This window comes from Orycteropus afer, unplaced genomic scaffold (assembly GCF_000298275.1).
Source record: "Orycteropus afer afer isolate SDZICR_OR568_19922 unplaced genomic scaffold, OryAfe1.0 scaffold00093, whole genome shotgun sequence".
In the NCBI taxonomy this organism is placed as follows: Eukaryota; Metazoa; Chordata; class Mammalia; order Tubulidentata; family Orycteropodidae; genus Orycteropus; species Orycteropus afer.
In genome coordinates this window covers 6,238,663-6,261,461 of record NW_006921680.1, presented here as the reverse complement: position 1 = coordinate 6,261,461, position 22,799 = coordinate 6,238,663, and the positions used below count along the sequence as shown (strand labels likewise).

Below are 22,799 nucleotides of genomic sequence, written 5' to 3'. Positions count from 1 at the left end.
TCAAAAATGTCAGTTTGCTTCCTATAAACCTAATTAGTTCGGGCTGAAAGGAAATAGCTGGAGAGTTTGACACACTAGATGACCAAGAAAGATTTTGACAAGATGTAAAACATCCTTATTAGCAAAGGAACATATGTTCTATTCCAATTACAAGACTAAATATTCTAGCACAAATCTAGACCACACCATTTAACCTAACATATCCTTAATTTACCTACTTCTATCCTAGGATTTAAAATCCACTTTTAAACAATTGGCTTTGTTGTTGCTAATCAAGTCATCCTAGTTTAAGACAGTGGGCTGATTCTTCCAAAATCTAATTATTTAAATTGTTTAAGTATGTATATTTTTCAGAAGACTATTAGCATCATTGAGATAATTTTACAGACGTTTCAGATTTCACATTATTATTAAATGAGTGGAGGAAAAATAAACTTGCATACTACATGCTTATCAACATTCATGAAACCAAGGGGAATGGGTGAGTTTTGAAGATTATTACATTAGGTTATTTCACCCATAGCATTTTAATACCAACTCTAGAAACAGATCTTACAATAGTCTGATTTTACAAGACTTTGTAAAGCTAAGGCAGATGTTATCATCATTTCTTAGTATTTTTACGGCACTTCATACTTCTAAGGGGCCAGATTCCCACTCCTTTCCACTCCCCAACAGATACCTTCTGTGTGCCAAATTTTCCCTGACCACAGAGGGAGACCGAAGAGCAACCAAGGCCCAGGGGACCAGCAGAAATGAGAAGGTGGCCTCAAGTGTTTTACAAGCATTAATTAGTTAATGTGCTCTTGGGAAGGTATGCTAGTAGTTTGACCTCATTTTCTTCAAACCAGATCAAAAGATTATTTGAAATAGGAAGAAGAGAATGCTTTCTATAACTATTATTCTGATTATGGTAATAAATTAAAAGCTGAACTAGTAAAACTTCCCATTTTATCTCTAAGAACTCCTCTTTGACCTAAAATTTTTGCTTTGTCTGCTACTTAATATTCCTCAAACCAATGTCATCTAAAAAGATTTATGCTTTTTTGTTTTACCAAAAGTTGGTAACTTCTTATGAAGATTCTATTAGTATTTTCTATACATATTATTCTTCTGGTAGTTTCTTTTACTGCTAAAACCTTTTTCAGCCAGAGTAATAATTATTTAGACTTAATATCTATTGAATTTCAAATACAGTATGCAAATGAGTAGAATGGTTACTCCTTGGGTGGGAAACTTGGATACCAAAATGTCAGAGTGAAGTTTGAGCTGGAAAGGATTTTGATCATAGGTTCAGATTTCCTGACTAGATATGCATCTAAACTGTTTAAGAAAAAAAATTATAAAGTTAATACTGAAGTAGCAAAATTATAGCTTCTTATGGTTTCTTTATTGTGCATTCTGGGACAAAGAATACTTACTTAAGGCTCTTAAACTGAGAAAGGAGTTTTAGAGCTTGATTCTCTCATACTTTTTGTGATATTTGTAAATTCAAGCAAAACTGACTCCAGCTAGATATAATGACCAATATGAGTGATTTGATTGTGTGGATCATAACACATTATGGATAACATTGAGAAGAAGGGGAATTCTAGAACATTTGATTGTATTCATAAGGAATCTGTACATAAATCAGGAAGCTGTCGTTCAAACAGAACAAGAGGATGCAAAAATACAGTATGCAACCACTGCTGTGGAGTCAGATCTGACTCATAGCGTCCCCTCCTTGGGATTCCGAGCAGTCAAATGCCTTAGGCACTACACCACCAGAACTCCCTGAACAAGAGGATACTGCATGGTTAACATCAAGAAGCAAGTGTGTCAGAGTTGCATCCTTTCACCATACTTATTCAATTTGCTGAACAAATAATCTGAGAAGCTGGGTTATATAAAAAAGAAAGTTACATCAGGATTAGAGATACGCAGATGTACAACTTTGCTTGCTGAAAGTGAGGATGACTTGAGGCACTTACTGATGAAGAATAAAGACTATAGTCTGCATTATGGATTACACCTCAAAATAAAGAAAATCAAAAATCCTCACAATTGGTCTAATAAACAGCTTCATGATGCATAGAGCAAGAGTGAAGTTGTCAAGGACTTCATATTACTTGGCTCTACAATCAACACCAATGGAAGCAGCAGTCAAGACATCAGATGACATATTGCATTGGGTAAATTGTAACTACTGACCATGTAAAAAGACCTCTTTCAAGTGATGAAGAGCAAAGATGTCTCCTTGAAGATTAAGGTGCACATAACCCAAGCCATGGTGCTTTTAATCACTTCTTATCCATGTGAGAGCTGGACAATCAGAAAGGAAGATCAAAGAAGAGTTGATGCTTTTGAGTTGCGGTATTGGAGAAGAATGCTAAGAGTACCATGGACTGCTAAAAGAACTAACAAATATGTCCTGAAAGAAGTGCAGCTGGAATGCTCCTTGGATACGAGAATGGCCAGACTTCATCTCACCTACTTTGGTCATGTTGTCAGAAGGAACCATTCCCTGGAGAGGAATATCATGCTTGGAAAAGTGGAGGGTCAATGAAAAAGGGCGGACTTCATCTCACCTATTTTGGTCATGTTGTCAGAAGGAACCATTCTCTGGAGAGGGATCTCATGCTTAGAAAAGTGGAGGTGCAATGAAAAAGGGGAAGGCCCTGAATGACATGGATTGACACAGTGACTGTGATGATGGGCTCAGATATGGCAAGGATCATGTGGCTGGCACAGGACTGGGAAGTGTTTTGTTCCGCTGTACATAAGGTTGCTATGAGTTGGAGATTACTTGATGAAACCTAACAAGAAAAACATGAGTGATTCACATTCTACCCATGGCAATGGATGGGTACTTGTAGTAATGTGGTCAACACAATGCCTCACATTTTTTCAAATTATAAAAAAAATAATTTAGTTGTTATTTAAAAAAAAAAAAAAACGCACTGCCATCAACTTGAATCCAACTCACAGAGACCCCTCCTTGGGTTTCCAAGGCGGTATCACTATGGAAGTAGATTGTCCAACCTTCCTTCTGAGGAGTGGCTGGTGGGTTTGAACCACCAGCCTTCTGGTTTGCAGTCAAATGCCTTAGGCATTAGGCCACCAGAGCTCCTATTTTTAAATGGTAAATGATAAAATAAAAACAAATTGAGGCATATAGATTTCTTCTCTTATAAATAAACAATAACAACACTTATTTTTAAGACCTTTTGAAATATAAACTTCCTGCTTATTTAGAAATATTCAAACTGGTCATTGCTGTTAACTATTCTTTTCAAAATGTGCACAACTTCAATGGTATGCAAGGGTTTTCATTAAAGTAGATGGGATCATTTATTTTCTGACCTGTTTCTCTATTTGTTGTTATCTCAAAATGTATTCTGCTGGTAAACATCTGTTATTTTTGCAGCCTCACTATAATGTAAACAGATGTGAGCTTTTATTTAGATTTTATATCAGGACACAAGCAGCTGGGCTTTATTATATAAGCCACTCAGTAGTATCTTTGAACGGACAATTCTTTATTCTTCGACTTTTGGAAAACACAAGAACCTAAAACTGAGCAGATGTCAACTACACTAAAAGCTTAATTTTAAACATGTAATCTGAACACCCACTGTGCTATCTGACCACCACCTCATCAGAGAGATACTGAACTCTCTGACTCTCTCAACCTGACAGTTTAGAAAATAGCTGTTCATGGAAATAAAATATCTAAGACTCACTTGATATCACAAGACACGAGCAAATATTGCTTCATATCTTATAAATTCTTTTACTATTTCTTTGCTCTGCACATGGTGATAGGTTCCCCTGAGATCTTGATCTTACCCTTAGCCTTCAGTCAGGTAGATATCATCTCCTTTCCTGTTAAAACCGCCTTGCCAAAAACCTTCTAGTTCTCTTTTACAAATCAGTTGTAATAATGGGGGGAGGAGGAGAAAAGGGGTGCAGTAAGAGAGATAAAACCATGTCAGGCACTCCAGTTGTCAAAACAGTAAAAAAAAAAGTGCTATTTTTAGAAGATTCTTATTTTTGGTATATAGAAAAGCAGCCTTACTTTATTTTTCTGAGCATAAATAACAACCACTAACGCTGCAATTAAATTGTAACTACTGACCATGTAAGTATATAGAAGCTACAGTACCATGTAATCACAGGGTAACTATCTCGTTATTTCTGCCTTTGAAGCTAAAGCCTTATCATAAGATCTAAGAGCTGCATGTTACATGGTAATTTGGTTGTTGTATTTTTAAAAAATACTTGGTAACTTCAATAACAGGCTCTCAATGGCATCTACTTATTTATACTGTACAACTATTCTAGTTCCCAATTTGCATAAGAGGAAACATAATACGACCATGTTGGACATATAGTGAGATGAAGTCTGTTCTTCAATGAAAACATCACATAAAATTGCTCATTAGTACACTGCCATATTGAAATAGTTTGAAACATGAGATGGATTCATTTTCAACCTCTCTGTTTACCTCAAGGCAAATAAGGAAGCAATGATGCTGCCAGGAGAGGGGAAGACCAATACTTTTCTTTTTATCTCAGGCTACCAGCTGCACTATACCACTTTCTCTTTCTTTCTCATTCTGCTCACTGTTACCATCACTGTTTGAAATATGCCAGGTTTGGAAATCCCTATATGGATGCTCTTGCAAAAAGAAAAACTGAGAAACTCCTCTAAAGAAGAGATGAAAGGGACTTAGAAAAAGTGAAAGTCTTTAAAAGAGGTTCTTATTAGCTGCTCCTCTCTGTTGTGACAACACTTATTATGATAATAATCAATGTTGGATTATCCAACAAGCAAGGTAAGCATTGGCTTATTTATGCTTACTTACTAATCTGTAGTGAACAACTTCAGCCCAGGTATGTGTGCAGCCCAGGTATAGTGTTAGAAACTGCTGGGGTTTCTGCCCAATCTGCTGAGGAGTAAACCAAAACCAAACTCGCTGCCATCCAGTCGAATCCAACTCATAGCAACCCCCATTGGGTTTCCGAGGCTATAAATTTTTACAGAAGGAAATTGCCCCATCTTCTTTCCATGGAGCAGCTTGTGGGTTTGAACCGCTGACCTTCTGGGTGGTAGCTAAATGCCTTATCCACTACACCACCAGAGCTCCTTCTGGTAAAGAATGTTGTTGTTGTTGTTATGTGCTGTGGGGTCAGACTCAACTCATAGTGACCCCTCCTTGGGTTTCCAAGGCAGTATCACTATGGAAGTAGATTACAAACCTTCCTTCCAAGGAGTGGCTGGTGTGTTTGAACCGTCAGCCTTCTGGTTAGCAGTCAAGTGCCTTAGGCACTACACTACAGGTCTTACATAATGTAGAACCCAGTGGAAGCCTCCAGTCCTGTTCTGAATTGAGCACATCCAAGATTCTGCTTCTAGATATTGCTGGCATCAGTCTCTCTCCCAACTCCACAACATCTTCCTGCACAATCAAAGCCTCTTTTCAAATGTACAATCCCTGATGGAGCACTCAGTAAGCAAGGTAAACTCAAACTTGTGCTTACTTACTCATCTGTAGTGAACAGTTTCACATGGGTTTCACCACATCAAATCCATGTGAAACTGTTTACTACAGATGAGTAAGTTGTTGTTGTATGTGCCGTCAAGTCAGACCGACTCATAGAGACTCCTCCTTGGGTTTCCGAGGCAGTATCACTACGGAAGTAGATTGCCCCATCTTCCTTCTGAGGAGTGGCTGGTGGGTTTGAACCGCCAGCCTTCTGGTTAGCAGTCAAGTGCCTTAGGCATTACGCTACTAGTAATCCATGCTTACTTACCTTTGCTTATTAAGTAATTCACCCCTGATAATAAAACAGATGTAAATGGAACCACAGGAACCTTCAGTGCTAAGCTGGTGATGAAAATACTACATTGAATAAAATTCCACTGTTTTCCTCAGTACTCCACAGGATTTAGGATAATCAAGAAAAACAAAAATCACAAGGTTCAATCCAGAGGACACGATGAAGTGGAAAAGCTAATGAATGAAGCTGGACTTGACTGATATATTTTCTAAAACCCTGAATATCTTTTATTAAGATATTATAAATGTTTCACCCTGTCCTGGAAACAACTTCAAGGAATTTCAAATATTGTGGTCTATGCATAATCAATGAAATTTAGAGAAAGGGAAACTAATGAGGCTTGATGAATAATTCTAGCTGATCCGGGGCTTGGTTACACTGAGAATCATTTGGCTTTAATTCAGTAGAAACTTGGGATTTTCGAACATGGGCTCAATGAAAATAGGCAAGCTATAAACGATCAGATGGGTCTTAAAGCCTGTTCATAAGAACTCACAACGAAAATGGAAAAAACAACTATGAAGAAAAAAATCTACTTAATTAAAAGCATTTATCAAACACAGATGAAAACACGTAACAACAAAAATAAATACAAGTATATCTGTAACTCATGTCTTTGGAAAAGCTCGAAGGTAGTAGCTCTCTGTCATTGTTATCTTTCTGGGTTTTCATTGTATCCCATTATATTCCAACTTATTATATAGCATTGCAACATTGCATCTCAATTAAGTTATTTTTACTTTTAAGCAGAAGGAGAGTTCTGATGTCTAATTATTTTAAGTTTTTTAAAACTGTGTTTTTCCTCAGTACAAATTCAATATTTAAAAAATATTATCCTAACAGCCTTCGTGTGTTAGCAATGCCAAGCTCATGTTTCTAATTAGCAGAAAGCAGGTAGGCAGTAAAACATATTTGTGTAAAAAGGAGGGATAGTAAACTTAACTTCACACCTCATAAAAAGCTTTGTAGTCATCCCAGTGGTGGCTCTCAGCATCCTGTAAAATGCTTGTAGCACAAACTCTGACGCAGTAGTCCGTAACTTGAAACTTTAGAGTGTTGATGAATTCCTGATATCGTTGGACAGGCACCAAGAACATGGGCCTGTTCAGAGTGAATGATCAAAGAGACAGAGATTTAAGGCCTGTGCAGTAGGAGGTAACAATCTCCAGTACTACAAATGGTTTTGATTATTAGATATCAATCATTCATTTCCTCCTAATGCTGTAGTCTATATCCACATTCACTTTCCAAAAAGGGGAAGGAAAGAAAAAAAAAGCTGGCCTTTGTTTTGCAAGTCCTTTGAAAATGTACATCTGATGTTCTACATATATGCACTTCAACTTGAGACAAACTTCATTGTTAATACATCATTCAAAAATAAAAGAATTCTTTGTAAGCCTATTATTAGAGATCAGGGCATTATTTAGACCTTAGGTTATTGTAATTACTAGAGAACAACATGCATTTGTCAGAATCAACTTTTATAAAGCTATCATATGCACCACAACCACACTTCTTTTGTTTTAAAATACTGTAATTTGGTAGATATCATTTATCTTATAAACGGTTTTAAAATAATCTGAAGGAGTACATTGATTTCTGGCAATTTTCATTATACACGCAAATATGAATCACAACATTTGACTACCTCTGAGAATTAAAGAAACATCATAGTCATATATTCCACACCCAGTCAAATTTATTTTAGTTACTTTTATCTTTAGGTATTTATATTACACCACTTCTTTTGTAAGTAGAGTATAGAAAGGCTGAATAAGGAATAGAAAATAGATTTCTCAGGTCATAGTGGGTTTCCAAGTCCAAGTCCATGCCTTCCTTTTTGATGGAGCCATGTTATTTTCTGACAAGAAACCAGAAAGCCCATGTGATGATACCCATGGTCATTTTCATTCTCTCTATATAGTAAACATATAGTCTTTATAGACTACTATTACATGATAATTAAGGCTGCCAAATGCTTCTTTTTTGAATATTATGGATAGTGAAGAATCAGTGGATGTTCTGCAGTATGTTTACATTAGTCATTAAAATACTAGATTGAAATACATTTTTCTCTATCAGCTCCAACAGCCAGTTGGCTTAGAAGAAAAAACACAGAAGGATCTATTTCACTATTGTATATACATGGCACAAAAACAAGTTTACTTTTTCTTCTCAGTATGGTAGTATAATGTGTCTTTACAAAATGGAAGGGGTTCATTTCATCACGTCATAACAATGTAAAAAAATATTTGCTCCAGATTAGAATTTAGAAAGTGCACAGGTCCTTTGAGCATGCATTTAGATAGATTACCTAGTTTTCTTCTTATCTATGTATCTACTTGAATATATCTGATGCACCATCTTTTTGACATATCCTAATCAGGACAAATGAAAATAATTCACCATGTTAATTATTATTATCTGGTTCTGAAATGCTATCATCAAAATTTCACTACTGTGATATCCAAAGATTAATATTCCTTTAGGCATAGCCATCAACTTCATTTAAATGACACTTACTTTTTAGTCATTTCTTTCATCAAATTATCATAGTGCATAAAATGCTGGAAAGCATAGACTGCTGTGGAGAGCACTGTGTGCAAGTTTCTCAGGGGTGCTTTGGAAGGAACCTCCTTGCTTCTCTCCTTCAGTCTCACCAGGACAGCTGTTGCCACTTTACAACAGGCTTCCACAAAGTTCTCTCTAATTTCCTGAAAAGAATCATCTCTGCATGCCAGAGCCAGTGGAAGCATTGTGTCAAGTTTTTCCATGATGTCAGAACAAAACTAGGGAGAGATAAATGTGGCACTGAGTTATTTGTACTCTGACAGCACCATGAAATTTATGTTCAGTGGAGCCAAATTCCTAAATAATGAATCTGGCATCAAACATAAATATAATGATGCTGCTTTATAATAATCGATTTCTCAGTTGTAGAAAGTTAAATGTTTTACGTCAAATAAGGACACAGCAAAATGAAGTTTCTCTATTTATAACCTTCAAACTTTATGCTCACCAGACATTATGAAAAACTCATGAAACAGCTTTACATGACAATACTTCTATTTGTAGATAATAGAACTCAGAAAGCACATATCCTTGATATTAACATGTTTTGCATTATTTCTTAAACTTATTCTAATTCTCTTTTGCTAAATTTCTATAAAATATGCCTTTATTGACCATCACATATAAATGTCAGTTTAACTTAAATAATCTAGAAGCAGTAGAAACAATTTCATGTAGCATCTTTTTATGCTGTTGGTAAGGAGTCAGCAACTTTCAGAAGTGGTCTGCTTAGCTTTTCACTATCTATTATGTATCCACGCTTTTAATGGCAGATGGGCTGTGGCAGACAAGAAGGTGAAGCCTGCCTCCACTCTAGATCAGCTAACAGATTTCCATGGGCAATGTCCTGGAACCTCAGAGTGGCAGCAGAATAATGAAGCCATCTTCAAGCACTCTCTTCTAAAAAAAAATCTCAGTCATAGGTTGCTGAACTCATAGTGGACCTAATACAGAGTAAATGTATTTATCTATTTCCATGATTAATTTCTATTTATTAGTATGTTCTTTGAATCTCAAAACACAGGCAAAGAAGACATTAACAAAACCAAATGTTTATTTGGTAAATTAGGTGTAAATAAAGATTTAAAAATCACCCAAGCCAATATCACACAGAACTCCCTTCAACTGCCTACATTTCTCCTGGAGACATTTGAAGGTATCTTCCACCTTCCCATGAAGCCACCAAGGCCCTCTTCCTAGCTGCCTTAGAGTCATGGAGCAAAAGGCTAACAACAGGTATAAGTCCTTTTGGCTAACAGTGGATCATGGATAAGAGAGAAGAAAACCAGCATTTGGTCACACACCAAGTATTTGTCAAAGATACTTCATCATTTGATCTATAGGTTTTTCTTACAATGGTTTATATTAAAACAGAATAAAATAAAACTCCAGTCTACAATATGAAAGAATTATGTATAATACTTGCTTTTGCAATTTTCTTTGGTTGGTCTTCCTCAGGAGTCACATGGCTGCCTTGCCAAACTTGTTGGACCCTTACAAGATTCAGCGTATAGCTTATACCTGAAGACCTTTCATTCTGTTCCTTCTGGAGAATTTCTGTGGCAAAATCTTCAATGGCAGTTATTAAGCAATGTGCCATGGGGGGAGATACTTCTTTAAATACACTTCTCCAGCCAAAATCTAGTAAAATAGCCTGAAATACAAATTTAATATGAAGTCATATTAATCTTAACTCAGCACCACATATTTCCATTGTCATAGATATAAAATTTTTACTTTCATTGTGCATGTATATATATATATATATATATATATATATATAGGTATCCTTTGATATTCAGGCATTCCCCAGGTTATGGATGAAATCTATCTGTTCCGAAGTGTGTCTTTAAGTTAAGTTTGTAGGTAAGTCGCAACAGGTGCATAAGGTTCTTATTTAGCCTTACTTTAGTGCAAAAAAGCCGCTTAGCCTTTCCAGTGATTTAAAAGTTCCATGTGCAGCAAGCGAAGGTGATTGTGATGAAGAATTTGTTGCAAGTAGGGGTTGGTTCAATTGTTTCAAAGTAAGGGCAAATTTACCTAACATTAAAGGGCAAGTATGAGTCATCTGTAAATCAGAGGTTCATAATCCAGGGACTTACTGTACTACAAAAGATATTCTTACAACCTGAGAAAGATTGCCTAGTGAATAAAGCAATATACAAAAAGCATGTGCATTTTTTACACACGGTACTATACTGACATTTCATTTTAATTCATCAGTGGATTTAATCAAAAACTTTTTTTCAAAATTTAATCTCTTAAATATAGTTCAATAAAAACATCTTTATGAGAGCCGAAAGCTACACTTACCATTTATCACATAAAGCAACCTCTAAATTCAATATATTTAATAAAGCCTAAATTAGATTTTATAGTCTTTTTTTATAGTTCACTGTTAACAAGCATTGCAGCATAAGACAGCATTTAATGCTCAATCTTTTATTTCTTTTTCGTTCTCAGAAATCAAGACAAGCCAAAATATAGTAATAAGAAATAAATTTGTCTGTGAAAATACATCATTGCATCTTTTTGGGTTTTTACTTGTTTAGAATTTTAGTTAGTCTCTCCACCCACAAAGTGGTAAGCAGCACTACTTTTGTTCCAGGAAATGAGGAATTAAAAAGACCTGTATAGCTCTAAGAAGCTCTGATTAGGGCAGTGGCTAAGGCATTCGGTTGCTAAACAGAAGGTTTAAACCCACCAGCTGCACTGCAGGAGAAAGATGAGGCAGTCTGCTTCCACAGACTTACAGCCTTGGAAATCTATAGGGCAGTTCTACTCATTCCCATAGGGTCACTGGGTTAGATATACTTGATGGCAGTGTTTTGTTGTTGTTTTTCATAGCTCTATGTAAGGGGGGAGGAAGGGGGGAGGAGTAGGGAGGGCAGGAAGCTGGTGGTGTTTTCTTTTGGTCCATAGGTTTCATATGGTAATATACTTATAAGTATATTTCCTCAAATTCTCCTAATGTTTGCTAAGGTACTAAAAACATTTTGGGTACTAGGCTGAACAAATTTTTAGAATTAAACATTCCCCATTTCAATGTAACTTTGTTCACAATAATAAGTCACCTACTCCAACTTCAGAAGACCCTAGGCTCCATATCCTTGACAGAATTACTAGTTTTTGTGGCTCTCAGGCTTTTTGTTAGAAAAAGAAATAAAAAATAAGTAGAACTAGATGATTTATAAAGTCCTTTTCAGGCTAAAGTTACTGACATTCTGACTTTTAACTTAATTTTCCTATATTCACATCCCACTCAGCATTAATTTAATGCTTTTTGTATATACTGTACAAAGTAATGAAATGATTAATCTTCTAGAGCTAAAATTCTGATTCCATAATCAGAAAATGTGGCTCTTGTTCTCATTATCCTTGGCATTAACTTGAAACTGAATTTTCTAAATTTATTCAGACCTTTAACATCATAGGGCCTGAAAACACATCTCTTTTATATTTGCATTAAGTTAATCAATAATTAAATCTATTCAGTCATATCACCTTCTTTGTTATAAGTGAAACATTAGGTTAAAAACAACAACCACTAAACCTTAGTGTTGTTCTTCCCATCAGAGCAATTCTATTTATTAATATAAAAAAAATCAATTAATTCAAGGAAATGTGGTAAAAATTACCATTAGTTCTCATGGCTCCTCTGACAATTTTTTTGTGCAGTGACAATTACCTTTCTTTATGGTAATTTTAAAGAGCTCTTGGTGGTTCTATGGTTAAAGTATTGGACTACTAACAAAAGGTTGGTAGTTCAAAACCACCAGCTGCTCTGTGGGACAAAGATAAGGCAGTCTGGATCCGTAAAGACCTATAGCCTTGGAAACCCTATGGGGCAGTGCTACCGTGTCCTATGGGGTCTTTAAGAGTCAGATTCAACTCAATGGTGGTGGGTTTTGGTTTATGGTAATTGATACATAATTATAACACATTAGCCCATCTAAATTCTCTCTTCAAAATATGGAAAACCAAGCATCTTAATTGTTGTTGTTGTTTTTGTTGTTGTGTGCCGTGGAGTCAGAGCTGACTCATAGCAACCCCTCCTTGGGTTTCCGAGGCAGTATCACTATGGAAGTAGATTGCCCAACCTTCCTTCTGAGGAGTGGCTGGTGGGTTTGAACCACCAGCCTTCTGGTTAGCAGTCAAGTGCCTTAGGCACTACGCTACCAGAGCTCCCAAGCATCTTAACAGATGTGTCAAAGAAAAAAAAAGAAAATTTTTATTACTCAAATTTCTCCTCCTAGAAGTCTGTTTTGAAGATTCTGATATCTAATGCTCACTTGCTTCCACTCACCCCATGTTATGCCTGACATCGTAAGTATTCTACTTAGAACAGAAAGGATTTACTAATTGCTCCAAGAAAAAAAAAAAGAAATCATGTGGCTTTCTGTTCTGAGCACAAAGTAGATGTTTGCCGAATCCCATTTCTTCTATTAAAAAAACAAAACTCACTGCTATCGAGTCGATTCTGACTCACAGTGACCCCCACTGGGTTTCTGAGGGGGTAAATCCTTATGGAAGTAGACTGCCCCATCTCCTTTCCACAGAGCAGCTGGTGCTTTTGAACCACCAATCTTCTGGTTAGCAGCCAAATGCTTTAGGCACTAGGCTACCCAAGCTCTTTATTTCTTCTATTACCTAATACTACTTTCTGAGCACTTAGTCTGGTTTCTGGTTAAAGCATAATGTATAACTTCATTTTCCTGATTATTTCTCTTGGCTTCTAGACTGAAGCTCTGCTGTCATTGTGTTATATTATCTTTTACATATATACCTAGTATATTTCCATTCAGAAAATAGAAACCATTGCAGGTATTTCAAAGGGAAGAATTTTGACATAAGTGTTAGTTAAAGGTGACGAAAAATTTCAGGAGCCAAACACAGGTGGTGAAGGAAAGAAGGAAGCCACTACCACTTTAGGCCTGGAGAAACAAAGAAAGGAGACTGTGCTAAGGACTCTAGCTGCTGAGACCAAGGGTGCAAGTGAAACCAAAGGCATATCTTCCAGATGGATCTGGAACCATGAAGGGAAGAGTTGTCTGGTGTGAGCAGGAGCCATGGAGAAGACAAAGGAGTCACAGTCACTGCCAGAGATGCCCCTAAGCAGACCAAGGGGAAGAAATATCCTGGTGTCTCCCAAATTCCTACCCTCCAGTCTTCCATCAATGCCCTTTTACTGGACAAACCAGAATCGAGAAGTCAAGGAAACCTAGAAAATGTACTTCTCTACAATACAGAGCAGAACAGAGGAAGAATGGAATCTGAGAACACACAGGCACAAGATAGACACCCCCACCCAAAAAAGAAAAAAAAAAAGGCAATTTAAACTATTCTTTCTTCTTTTGTTTACCTTTTTAATCTCCATTTTTTTCAATTTTTAACAATTATCTATGACTCAAATTTTCAAAGTGCAGCCTCTGAGTTAGTACAAGAACAAAGATCTCCTGACTTCCACCACTCCTCTGATAAAAGGTGGTACTGTGGTAAGGCATTTGGTTGCTAACCAAAAGGTCAGTGATTTGAACCCACCAGCTGCTCCATGGAAGAAAGATAAGGCAATCTGCTTCCACAAAGATTTATAGGCTCGGAAATCCTATGGTGGTTGCTATGAATTAGAACTACTTGATGGCAGTGGGAGAGAGTGTCTCCTCCAATGGACGGAGTTGGCAAAGGGACAATGTCCCCACGAAATTGAATTTTTGTAAAAGCTTAGAAGCTAATTTCCAACCATGAATTATTTTTTAGTGACAACAGATAAAACTCACGATATATTCATTCGCAATGGATTCACAGACATGATATACTATTATATATAAATAAAAAATACCACTCTTTTTTCCATACCTCTTTTACAGGTAGCAATTGCTCTGAAGGAACACTGGCTTCACTTGCTCTAGGTTTCCCTATTACAACTCCTTTACTGGATGTCTCCAAAATGCCTAAAAAAGGAAACCCACAAACACAAAAAGGCCACACTACAGGTGATTAATAGATACAAGCTAAAATTAATCATACAGAAAAGGTCTAGTCATAATATACCTACACACACATATACCCACACACACATAGCAATAATTCATTATAAAGATATAAACGCTGTAACAGATAAGACGTAACTCACAATTTCTAAAATGGAAATCTTTTCCCTTTTTTTTTTTTTTTTTTTTTTGTATTTAGTAACTCTTTTCCATGAGTGAGTCAAATAAACTGACTAAATACATAAATAAATAAATAATCCAAAAAGAAATATTTCTGTTTTCTCATGAAGGTTCTGCTAATGATAACTCACTTGATATGGATGTTTTAGCAATTGTCTTAATTTTTTTCTTAGACTTGGTATATGATAATGAATTACATACTATGGCCCAATTTTTCTTTGAGGTTTTCCACCTTACAAGGAATTTTAAGGATTAATTTCTACTTATGTTTTAGGCATAGCAAAATTTTACTGATTCTTATGGGTAAAACTTACAAATAATGGAGTCATCTAGTTGATACATGGTTTTTTGTTTTAATTTTTCCCAAATGTGGTTCTAAGGACTTGATTGTGAATGATTCCTAAGGAATACAGCTCACAAAAAAATAAAAATAGTTTGTTCTGTTAGTTTCAGAATTCTTACACACAAAGTATATTAAGGAGGTAAGTATTCTATTTGGTAGCCACTATCACCCTTTTGGGAAACCTTCAGAGATGGTCTATTCTGAAGAAAAGTTTTCCTCAACTCTACTGTTTCTTAATCATTTTGGACTTATAAACACTTCTGAGAACTTGGCTAAAGTGATAGAATGCTCTGTACAAAAAGGCACAATATGACCAGATGGCAGACACACACATACTTATTGGGAATTCCCAGACCATCTCATAAAGCTCATTCATGAACCCCAAGGGCCCATGGACTTTATTTTAAGAATCCTGCTCTATTTCTTAAGACACATCACAAGGCAAAGAAGGTTTCAGTTAAAGTAATGCTACATTATTTAACCTGAAATACTTTATCTATGGCTTGCATTTTATTAATTCTTTTTATGAAGATGGTGTAATAAATAAGGATCAATTCTAACATTGAAATAAATTCCAGATTAATCAAAGATTTTAAACTAAAGAATTACTGTAAAGAATTGTAAAGAATTACATTTAAAGAATTACTATGAAACTGTAAGCCTATAAGAATACAAATTTTTTTAAAAGTTCTGTGTAGAGAAGTCTACATTAAAGTCATAAAAAATTCTGCATAATAAAAACACCTTTAACAATCAAAATAGAAATGACAGATTTATTTGACAATCTCTCACAAAATGTCCACAGATTTTTATTTGGCAATTTCACATTAAAAATGTACCACCACCACCCCAGATACAGTTGTACACATATAAGAGATATTTCAGGGAAATTTGGTGTATTGGTATCTGTGATAGCGAATGACTAAAGAAAAACAACAAAACAATATCCACCAATGAGTAGCTGGTTAAATCATGGTACATGTACCCAATGGAATACTATTCAGCTATTAGAAAGAATGAGGTTTTCTGAATAGTAAAAAAAGAATAGCTGCATAGTACAACATTTTGTGTTATTTTAACATGGGAATATCTATGGAATAGGTTGCCTTTGGAAAGTGAAACTGGAATGGAAAATTACTTAATTTTCACCATATACTCAAATGCCTTGTTCAAAAGTTTGACTACTATTTGGAAAAAAAAAATTGAAGAAGAAAAAACAATAAAGATTAAATTGTTAATGACGTAAAGGAGAAACACTTGGATTGTAATCTATTTACTTTTCTGCAGATAGCTCACTAAACTAGTTAATTTAAAAGGCATTTACTTTGGAAAAAATAGTTTAAAAGTCTAAGCTTTGATCTGTTCCTGGAAATAAGTATCTGCCATTGTGCAGCTATAGTTTAAGATTTATGAAAAAAGTTAATTATCTTATATTTATAATTTCAAGCCCAAATACATTATGTTTATTCACTCAAAGTAATGTGCTTAGATGTTTATACAAACCATCTGCCTATTTTCAAGATGAGTAAGAGAAAAAGATAAGCTTTCCAAGATTTCTCTCACTGTTGAGCAATTCTACAGTAAGATAGAAAATGATCAATCAATTAGGACACGCTTTAAAATATCTACCCCCCCCAAATTGAAATATTTTCAATTTAATCCTATACAGACAAACAAAAAGGACTAATAGGCAGGACTAATAAGTAACAATGAATCCAGATTAAGAAGATAACTCATGGCTTTAGCAAGTTGTGGCATTTTTATGTTTATTTGGAATTCAAAATGGTGAATTTAAAAAATTAAGCATTGTAGACTTCTACGAGCTCTGTGAACATTTGGAAATTTATTTCACACAAGTAAAAAATATACTGAAAATGATATACACTTAGCATTGTTTAGATAAAGTAGCCCATTTTTGGCTCATTGCGCTAAAATGTATAGTTACTGCATTCAGTCAACATTGATTTCTTTAAGAGCATGCCTAGATTAAGAAGCCCAGAAGAGTGCAGAGGGTCACAGGAATGCCAGCTACTGAATGGCTTTCCCCCACAGAGTTCTCTGTGGTTCATTTTGCACTTCTGGTTAGTTTCCACACTGCGGCTTTCTTTCATAGAGAGTGGAGGTTGGCAGTACTTCCCTGTGACATCCACTTTCACACCCAAATTGGTCTTCATAGGTTCCCATTGTGTGCATTACAAAGCAACTTGCCTTGTTGGCAGCTATAAGTGAGAACTACATGTCTTTCTTTTCTTCACTGTTCTTTTCTGGCTCACAAGCAACCTCCCACCAAAAGCTGAATCTGTGGAAGAGACTACATCCAAGAGATAATACTATGAAAAAGTATGAAGAGAAGCCCAGGTGGCCACCTTGCAAATTTCCAATGTGGAAGCCTTCGACCTCTCTGCCCAAGAAACAGCTAAAGTCCTAGTGTAATGAGCTTTACAAACCCTAGGAGCCTCTTTACCTTAACTACATACGCCTCCCTAATACAATCCCTTAACCATCTAGCTAAAAAACTCTTAGAAGCCATTTGACCCCTCTTAGGACCCCCTAAGAGTACAAACAATCTTTCAGAAGATCTGAAATCTTTGATTCTTCTGAGACAAACCCTAAGTGTTCTTCTTACATCCAATTGAAGCAGCCATTGCTCTTTGTCATTGCTGGGGCTAAAAAAAATGAGGGCCAAGAAACCTCCTGGTTTAGATAAATCTCAGATGCCACCTTTGGAAAAATTGAGGAACTGCCCAAAGAACAACTTTATTCTGAAGAAGAATTAGAAATGCCCCATATATCAAACCTGAGGCCAATACATAGATAGGATTACCTAAAAGAAATAAAGTAAGGCACCATAATAGTCAAATAATATCATTTTCTGAAATGACAAAAAAAAAAAAAAAAACCATGAAATCATGACCAAACAAAAGCAAATACATATAATGACCAAATGGCTGTTCTTCCTCAGAAAATATTTCTTGTGTTTCTACAAATACTACTGCTCCATATTCAAATTACTAAGAGAACAGCTAATTTGGCTAGCACTACAATATAGTAGTAAACATCAAAGAAAAAGTAAAATATCAGTTAATCATCTGGATATTTTCTCAACGCAATGGTAAACACCTGGATATTTTTTAAAACATCTGGACAATGAAAAAAAAATTCACTTTTCATCAGATTGTTTGGGTTATGTAGACATAGTAGGCAACTCTTTCCAAGATCTTTATTAGCAAAATATGCTCCAATCAAAAGAAATACACAGAAAACCAAATGACTTGATCTCTTTTTTTCCTCTCTTTCTCTCCCACACAAGATCCCTAAGCAAAACATTAACTGTCAGGAATATCCAATAGTTAACTTAAGAACAGATTTGGTTACTTTAATCATCCTTTTCAGTAATTTTTTCCCTTCCTGATTGAAGAAACCAAAGATTTTGATAAGGATTGATTAACTTGGCTACCCTAAATAAGACATTTTCTTTTTTCTCGACAATTTTCCTCAGGATCATTCTTCTCAGGGAGCCATTTACATAAAGTTGTGTCAGTAAATCAATCATAGCTTTCTTACAAAAAATTTATTAATATAAATAATGAAGAACATGAGTATCATAACAGATATTCTAGTACTCGGGCATTTCCTATACCTGCCTTTCAAAATTCCTTCTACATAGTATGCTTGATAATCAACAAAGATGTTTACATGGTACACTTTCATTAAAGCAATTTTGAAGTTGCTTTTATTTGCCATAGGCTGATATGATAAGAGCCAAATTTGGGATGAGTAGTATATTGTGTTATTATTATGTATTTATTCTATTGATTTTATTCAAGACTGGTGACTATTGCTCTCAAATATAACGGGTTTGCAATCTCACACTGCTTTATCTTAATCTAATGGAGTCAAACCAGTTTTTTCCTAAAATCACTAGCTCAAATATTTGCTTTTTAGTGACCATTTCAGTTTTATATCTTTGTAATCCCTTTCCAATCAAATTCTAGTTTTGAATTTATGCTCTTAAGAAATTTAAAGTCTTAAGAAGACTAGGGTCCCAGAACTGCTCTAATTTCCCAAGGGTCTGGCCAACCACCAATATAAGATGATTCCAAAACTGGTTGTTGTTAGGTGCTTTTGAGTCAGTTCTGACTCGTAGTGACCCTAAGTACAACAGAAGGAAACACTTCCCAGTCCTGCGACATTCTCACAATCATTCCTATGTTTCAGCACATTGTTGGAACCACTGTACTTTACAAAAAATGACGTCTTTCTCCAAGGACTGGTCCTTCCTGATAACATGATGTCCAAAGTACATGAGATGAAATCTTGCCATCCTCACTTACAAGGACCATTCTGGTCATACTTCTTCCAAGATAGATTTGTTCATTTTTCTGACAGTCCATGGTATATTCAATATTCTTCACCAACACCATAATTCAAATGCATCAACTCTTCTTTGGTCTTTCTTATTCACTGTCCAGCTTTTACATGCATATAAAGTGAGTGAAAATACCATGGCTTGGGTCAGGAACACCTTACACTCAAAATGGCATCTTTGCTTTGTAACACTTTCAAGAGGTCTCTTTCTGGTTCCATACCTGAGATCCACTGAAGATGTCAATGATGAATACCAAATCTTAGCAAGGCATGATGAATACATACCAACACCAAATGTCAGCCGCTTGAAGCACTGACATATCAGTTCAAAATGAGGATGTATTTTCACTCTATTCAGATCTCTCTTAGACCCATTCAGCTCCATCTAGAAGACCCTCCAGGGCTCACATTGCCTTCTAATTAAATCTATTTATTATTCTTTTAATATTCTTATCATCTCTTATAGGAGCACTGGTGCTACAGTGGTTAAAGTGCTTGCCTCCTAAGCAAAACTCATCAGTGTGAACTCCCCAGGCACACCAGAGGAGAAAGATTTGGCAATCTGCTTCCGTAAAGATTTACAGTCTTGAAAACTCTATGAGGCAATTCTACTATACCTTATAGAGTCACTAGAAGTCATAATTGACTTGACAGCAGTGGGTTTGGGGTTGAAGACACATCTTTTATTTGTTTGCCAGTTTCAGACATCTATAATTCACCTCCACTGTTCTTCAACTTATCTCCAAAACTGCACAATTGTGCTTCTTTATATACCTTTTACTGTAATGTGGTAGTTCTTATGTGCCATGGAGTCATCTTCATCTCATAGTGACCTTATGCACAGCAGAATGAAACACTGCCCGGTCCTGTGCCATCGTCAAGATCTTTGCTATACCTGAGCTCATCACTGCAGCCACTGTGTCAATCCACCTTGTTGAGGAAATCCCCCTTTTTCATTGACTTTCCCACTTTACAAAGCATGAAATAGCATTGTAATAGTGCTATTTAAACCTAACATGGAACATAGAAATCTAGTAACCTACACTTAACATAAAACAAACCCCAAGTTTGTAACATTTCTAAGGTTAATGACCGACAACATAAATTATTACAGGAGTGAAAAGATTAAACTAATGCAATTCCTCACTAAGAAATCAGGTTTTAGGGACTGAAATTTCAGACTGATTGTTAATCACTTGCTTCTTACACTTTGTGTTACAGATGCAGCCACTTTCCATATTAGTTCCCTTAGAATGACATATGGTAGTGCATAACGTAGAAAACTTTGCATATTTTATTTTAATAAAAATAACAATCTTAAAATATATAGGTATGGCAACAGAGAACATATCTTAATCATTATGACTTTGATTTCTACTGTTAATGTAAAAAGAACATTTTAACACGTATGACACAGCTTTCATCAAAAGGATTTTGTTAAGATTACTGAACTTTAAAACAATATATTATATGATTACAACTACTATTATAACAACTCACATTTATTGAGTATTTATGATATGCTACTTCTGTAATGATACCACCTCGGAAATGCAAGCAGGCGTTGCTATGAGTCGGATCCAACTCGATGGCAGTGAGGTGTTTTGTTTTTGATATACTAGATCTTCTTTTGAGTAATTTAAAACACACTAGCTCATTTGTTCTGATAACTGTATATAACATTGTTGGTTATATGAGAATTTAATCCTGAAGGAAGACAAAGCAAAAATTAATCTAGTCCTACACCATCATTTTGATGAGAAAACTGAGGTACAAGGAGACTAAATGTTTTGCTGAAGGCACAAGAGTAGCTATTAGAAATGCAGTATGATTTTTATTTTTCTCTTCCCCATAAGGCCAGGCTGTGTTTCTTTCTTTTTTTTTTTTTTTTTTAAAAAAAAAGGTCTGATTTTTGCTAAAGATAATTATCCAGAATTGACTTAAGATGTTTTGTCAATTTAAATTATAGAAGTTACAACATACAAAGGATGAAAATGTAATCTATGGTGTGCATTATACTTAATGTTTATTGAATAATTCCATCATTTTTTAAAGTAATCATATAGACTCAAAGTGGCAGGAAGCAAAACTTGAGAGAAACTGTAGATTTGGAAATTTTTAAAAGGAGTATATTACCTGAAGTATTCCTGGGCATCTTGAGTGCTAAAAACATTTCTTCAAACAATTCTTGAACATTTTTTTCCATCTTCAAAAGGGAATTTATAAGCTGTGATAAGAAGTTTAGTTCATATAAGGAGAGAGAGAAGTTTCTTCCTTTCTGTGGGCACTCTGAAGTAACTGAAAAGAGAACAACAATACAGTTTCATATCTTACATGTTCTCTCAGCAAATATTCCAGAACAACCAAACTCACTGCCGCCAAGTCGGATCTGACTCATAATGACCCCTTCTTGGGTTTCCAAGGCGGTATCACTACAGAAGTAGATTGCCCAATCTTCCTTCCGAGGAGCTGCTAGTGGGTTTGAACCAAAAGCCTTCTAGTTAGTAGTCAAATGCCTTAGGCAATTAGAACAATCTTTATTCCATAAACCAACAAAACTAATGAGATCCTCTACAATTAAACTGTTTGTTCCTAAAGAAACCCATATAAAATGTCTTAGGAGAGTTTTTTCTTCTGGGAAGTAGAGATGAGTATTATTTTTGCTATAGATTTGACAATTAAATAAATTCTCATAGTTACAAACAAGAATATAATTTGTTGTTGTAAAATCTTATTTTATACATTTCTATTTTTTGTTAAGTCTAACATAACTTGTATCCAATCACAAGGAAACATCAGATAAGCCCAAATTGAGAGGCATTCAACAAAATAACTGGTCTATATTCTTTAAAAGTGTCATGGCAAGAAACTCAAAACTGAGGAAGTAATTCTAGTCTAAAGGAGTCTAAAAAGACATGACAACTGCAATCAATACATGATCAGATACAACAGAAATTATTAGGGTAAAATTTGAATAAGCTCTACAATCCAATTCTATTATTCTAAGACAGTTTGTTTCCTGTTTTAGATAACTGTACTACGGTTATAGAAGAGAATGTCTTTGTTTCTGCAAATATACATTGGAGCATATAAGCATAAATGTCTGCAGCTAACTCTCAAATAGTTAAAATAATACACACACACACATATATACATATGTATATATGTTGTTGTTGTTGTTGTTATGTGCCCTTGAGTCCTACCCAACTCATAGCGACCCCTTCTTTGGGTTTCCAAGGCAGTATCACTACAGAAATAGATTGCCCAACTTTCCTTCCGAGGCGCTGGTGGATTTGAATGTAAATGTATATACTTATACATACATATATATATATAGGAGCTATGGTGGCATAGTGCCTAAGGCAATTGACTGCTAACCAGAAGGCTGGAAGTTCAAACCCACCAGTCACTCCTCAGAAGGAAGACTGGGCAATCTACTTCTAAGAGATACTGCCTCGGAAACCCAAGGAGGGGTTGCTATGAGTTGAATCAAGTATATGGCAGTGAGTTTTTTCTTTAAA

At 35.4% G+C, this 22,799-nt stretch overlaps 1 protein-coding gene across 1 annotated transcript in view; it reads right to left on the bottom strand.

Annotated features, from left to right (window-relative positions):
- KIAA0825 (KIAA0825 ortholog) overlaps positions 1-22,799 on the bottom strand; it is a 653,154-nt gene that overhangs the window by 505,615 nt on the left and 124,740 nt on the right. The window contains exons 4-8 of the mRNA XM_042781175.1: positions 21,415-21,576; positions 14,254-14,348; positions 9,824-10,051; positions 8,350-8,615; positions 6,777-6,927 (exon numbers count right to left, since the gene is read on the bottom strand). Of these exons, the coding sequence (XP_042637109.1) occupies positions 6,777-6,927; positions 8,350-8,615; positions 9,824-10,051; positions 14,254-14,348; positions 21,415-21,576 (902 nt within the window). The remainder of the gene's footprint in view (positions 1-6,776; positions 6,928-8,349; positions 8,616-9,823; positions 10,052-14,253; positions 14,349-21,414; positions 21,577-22,799) is intronic.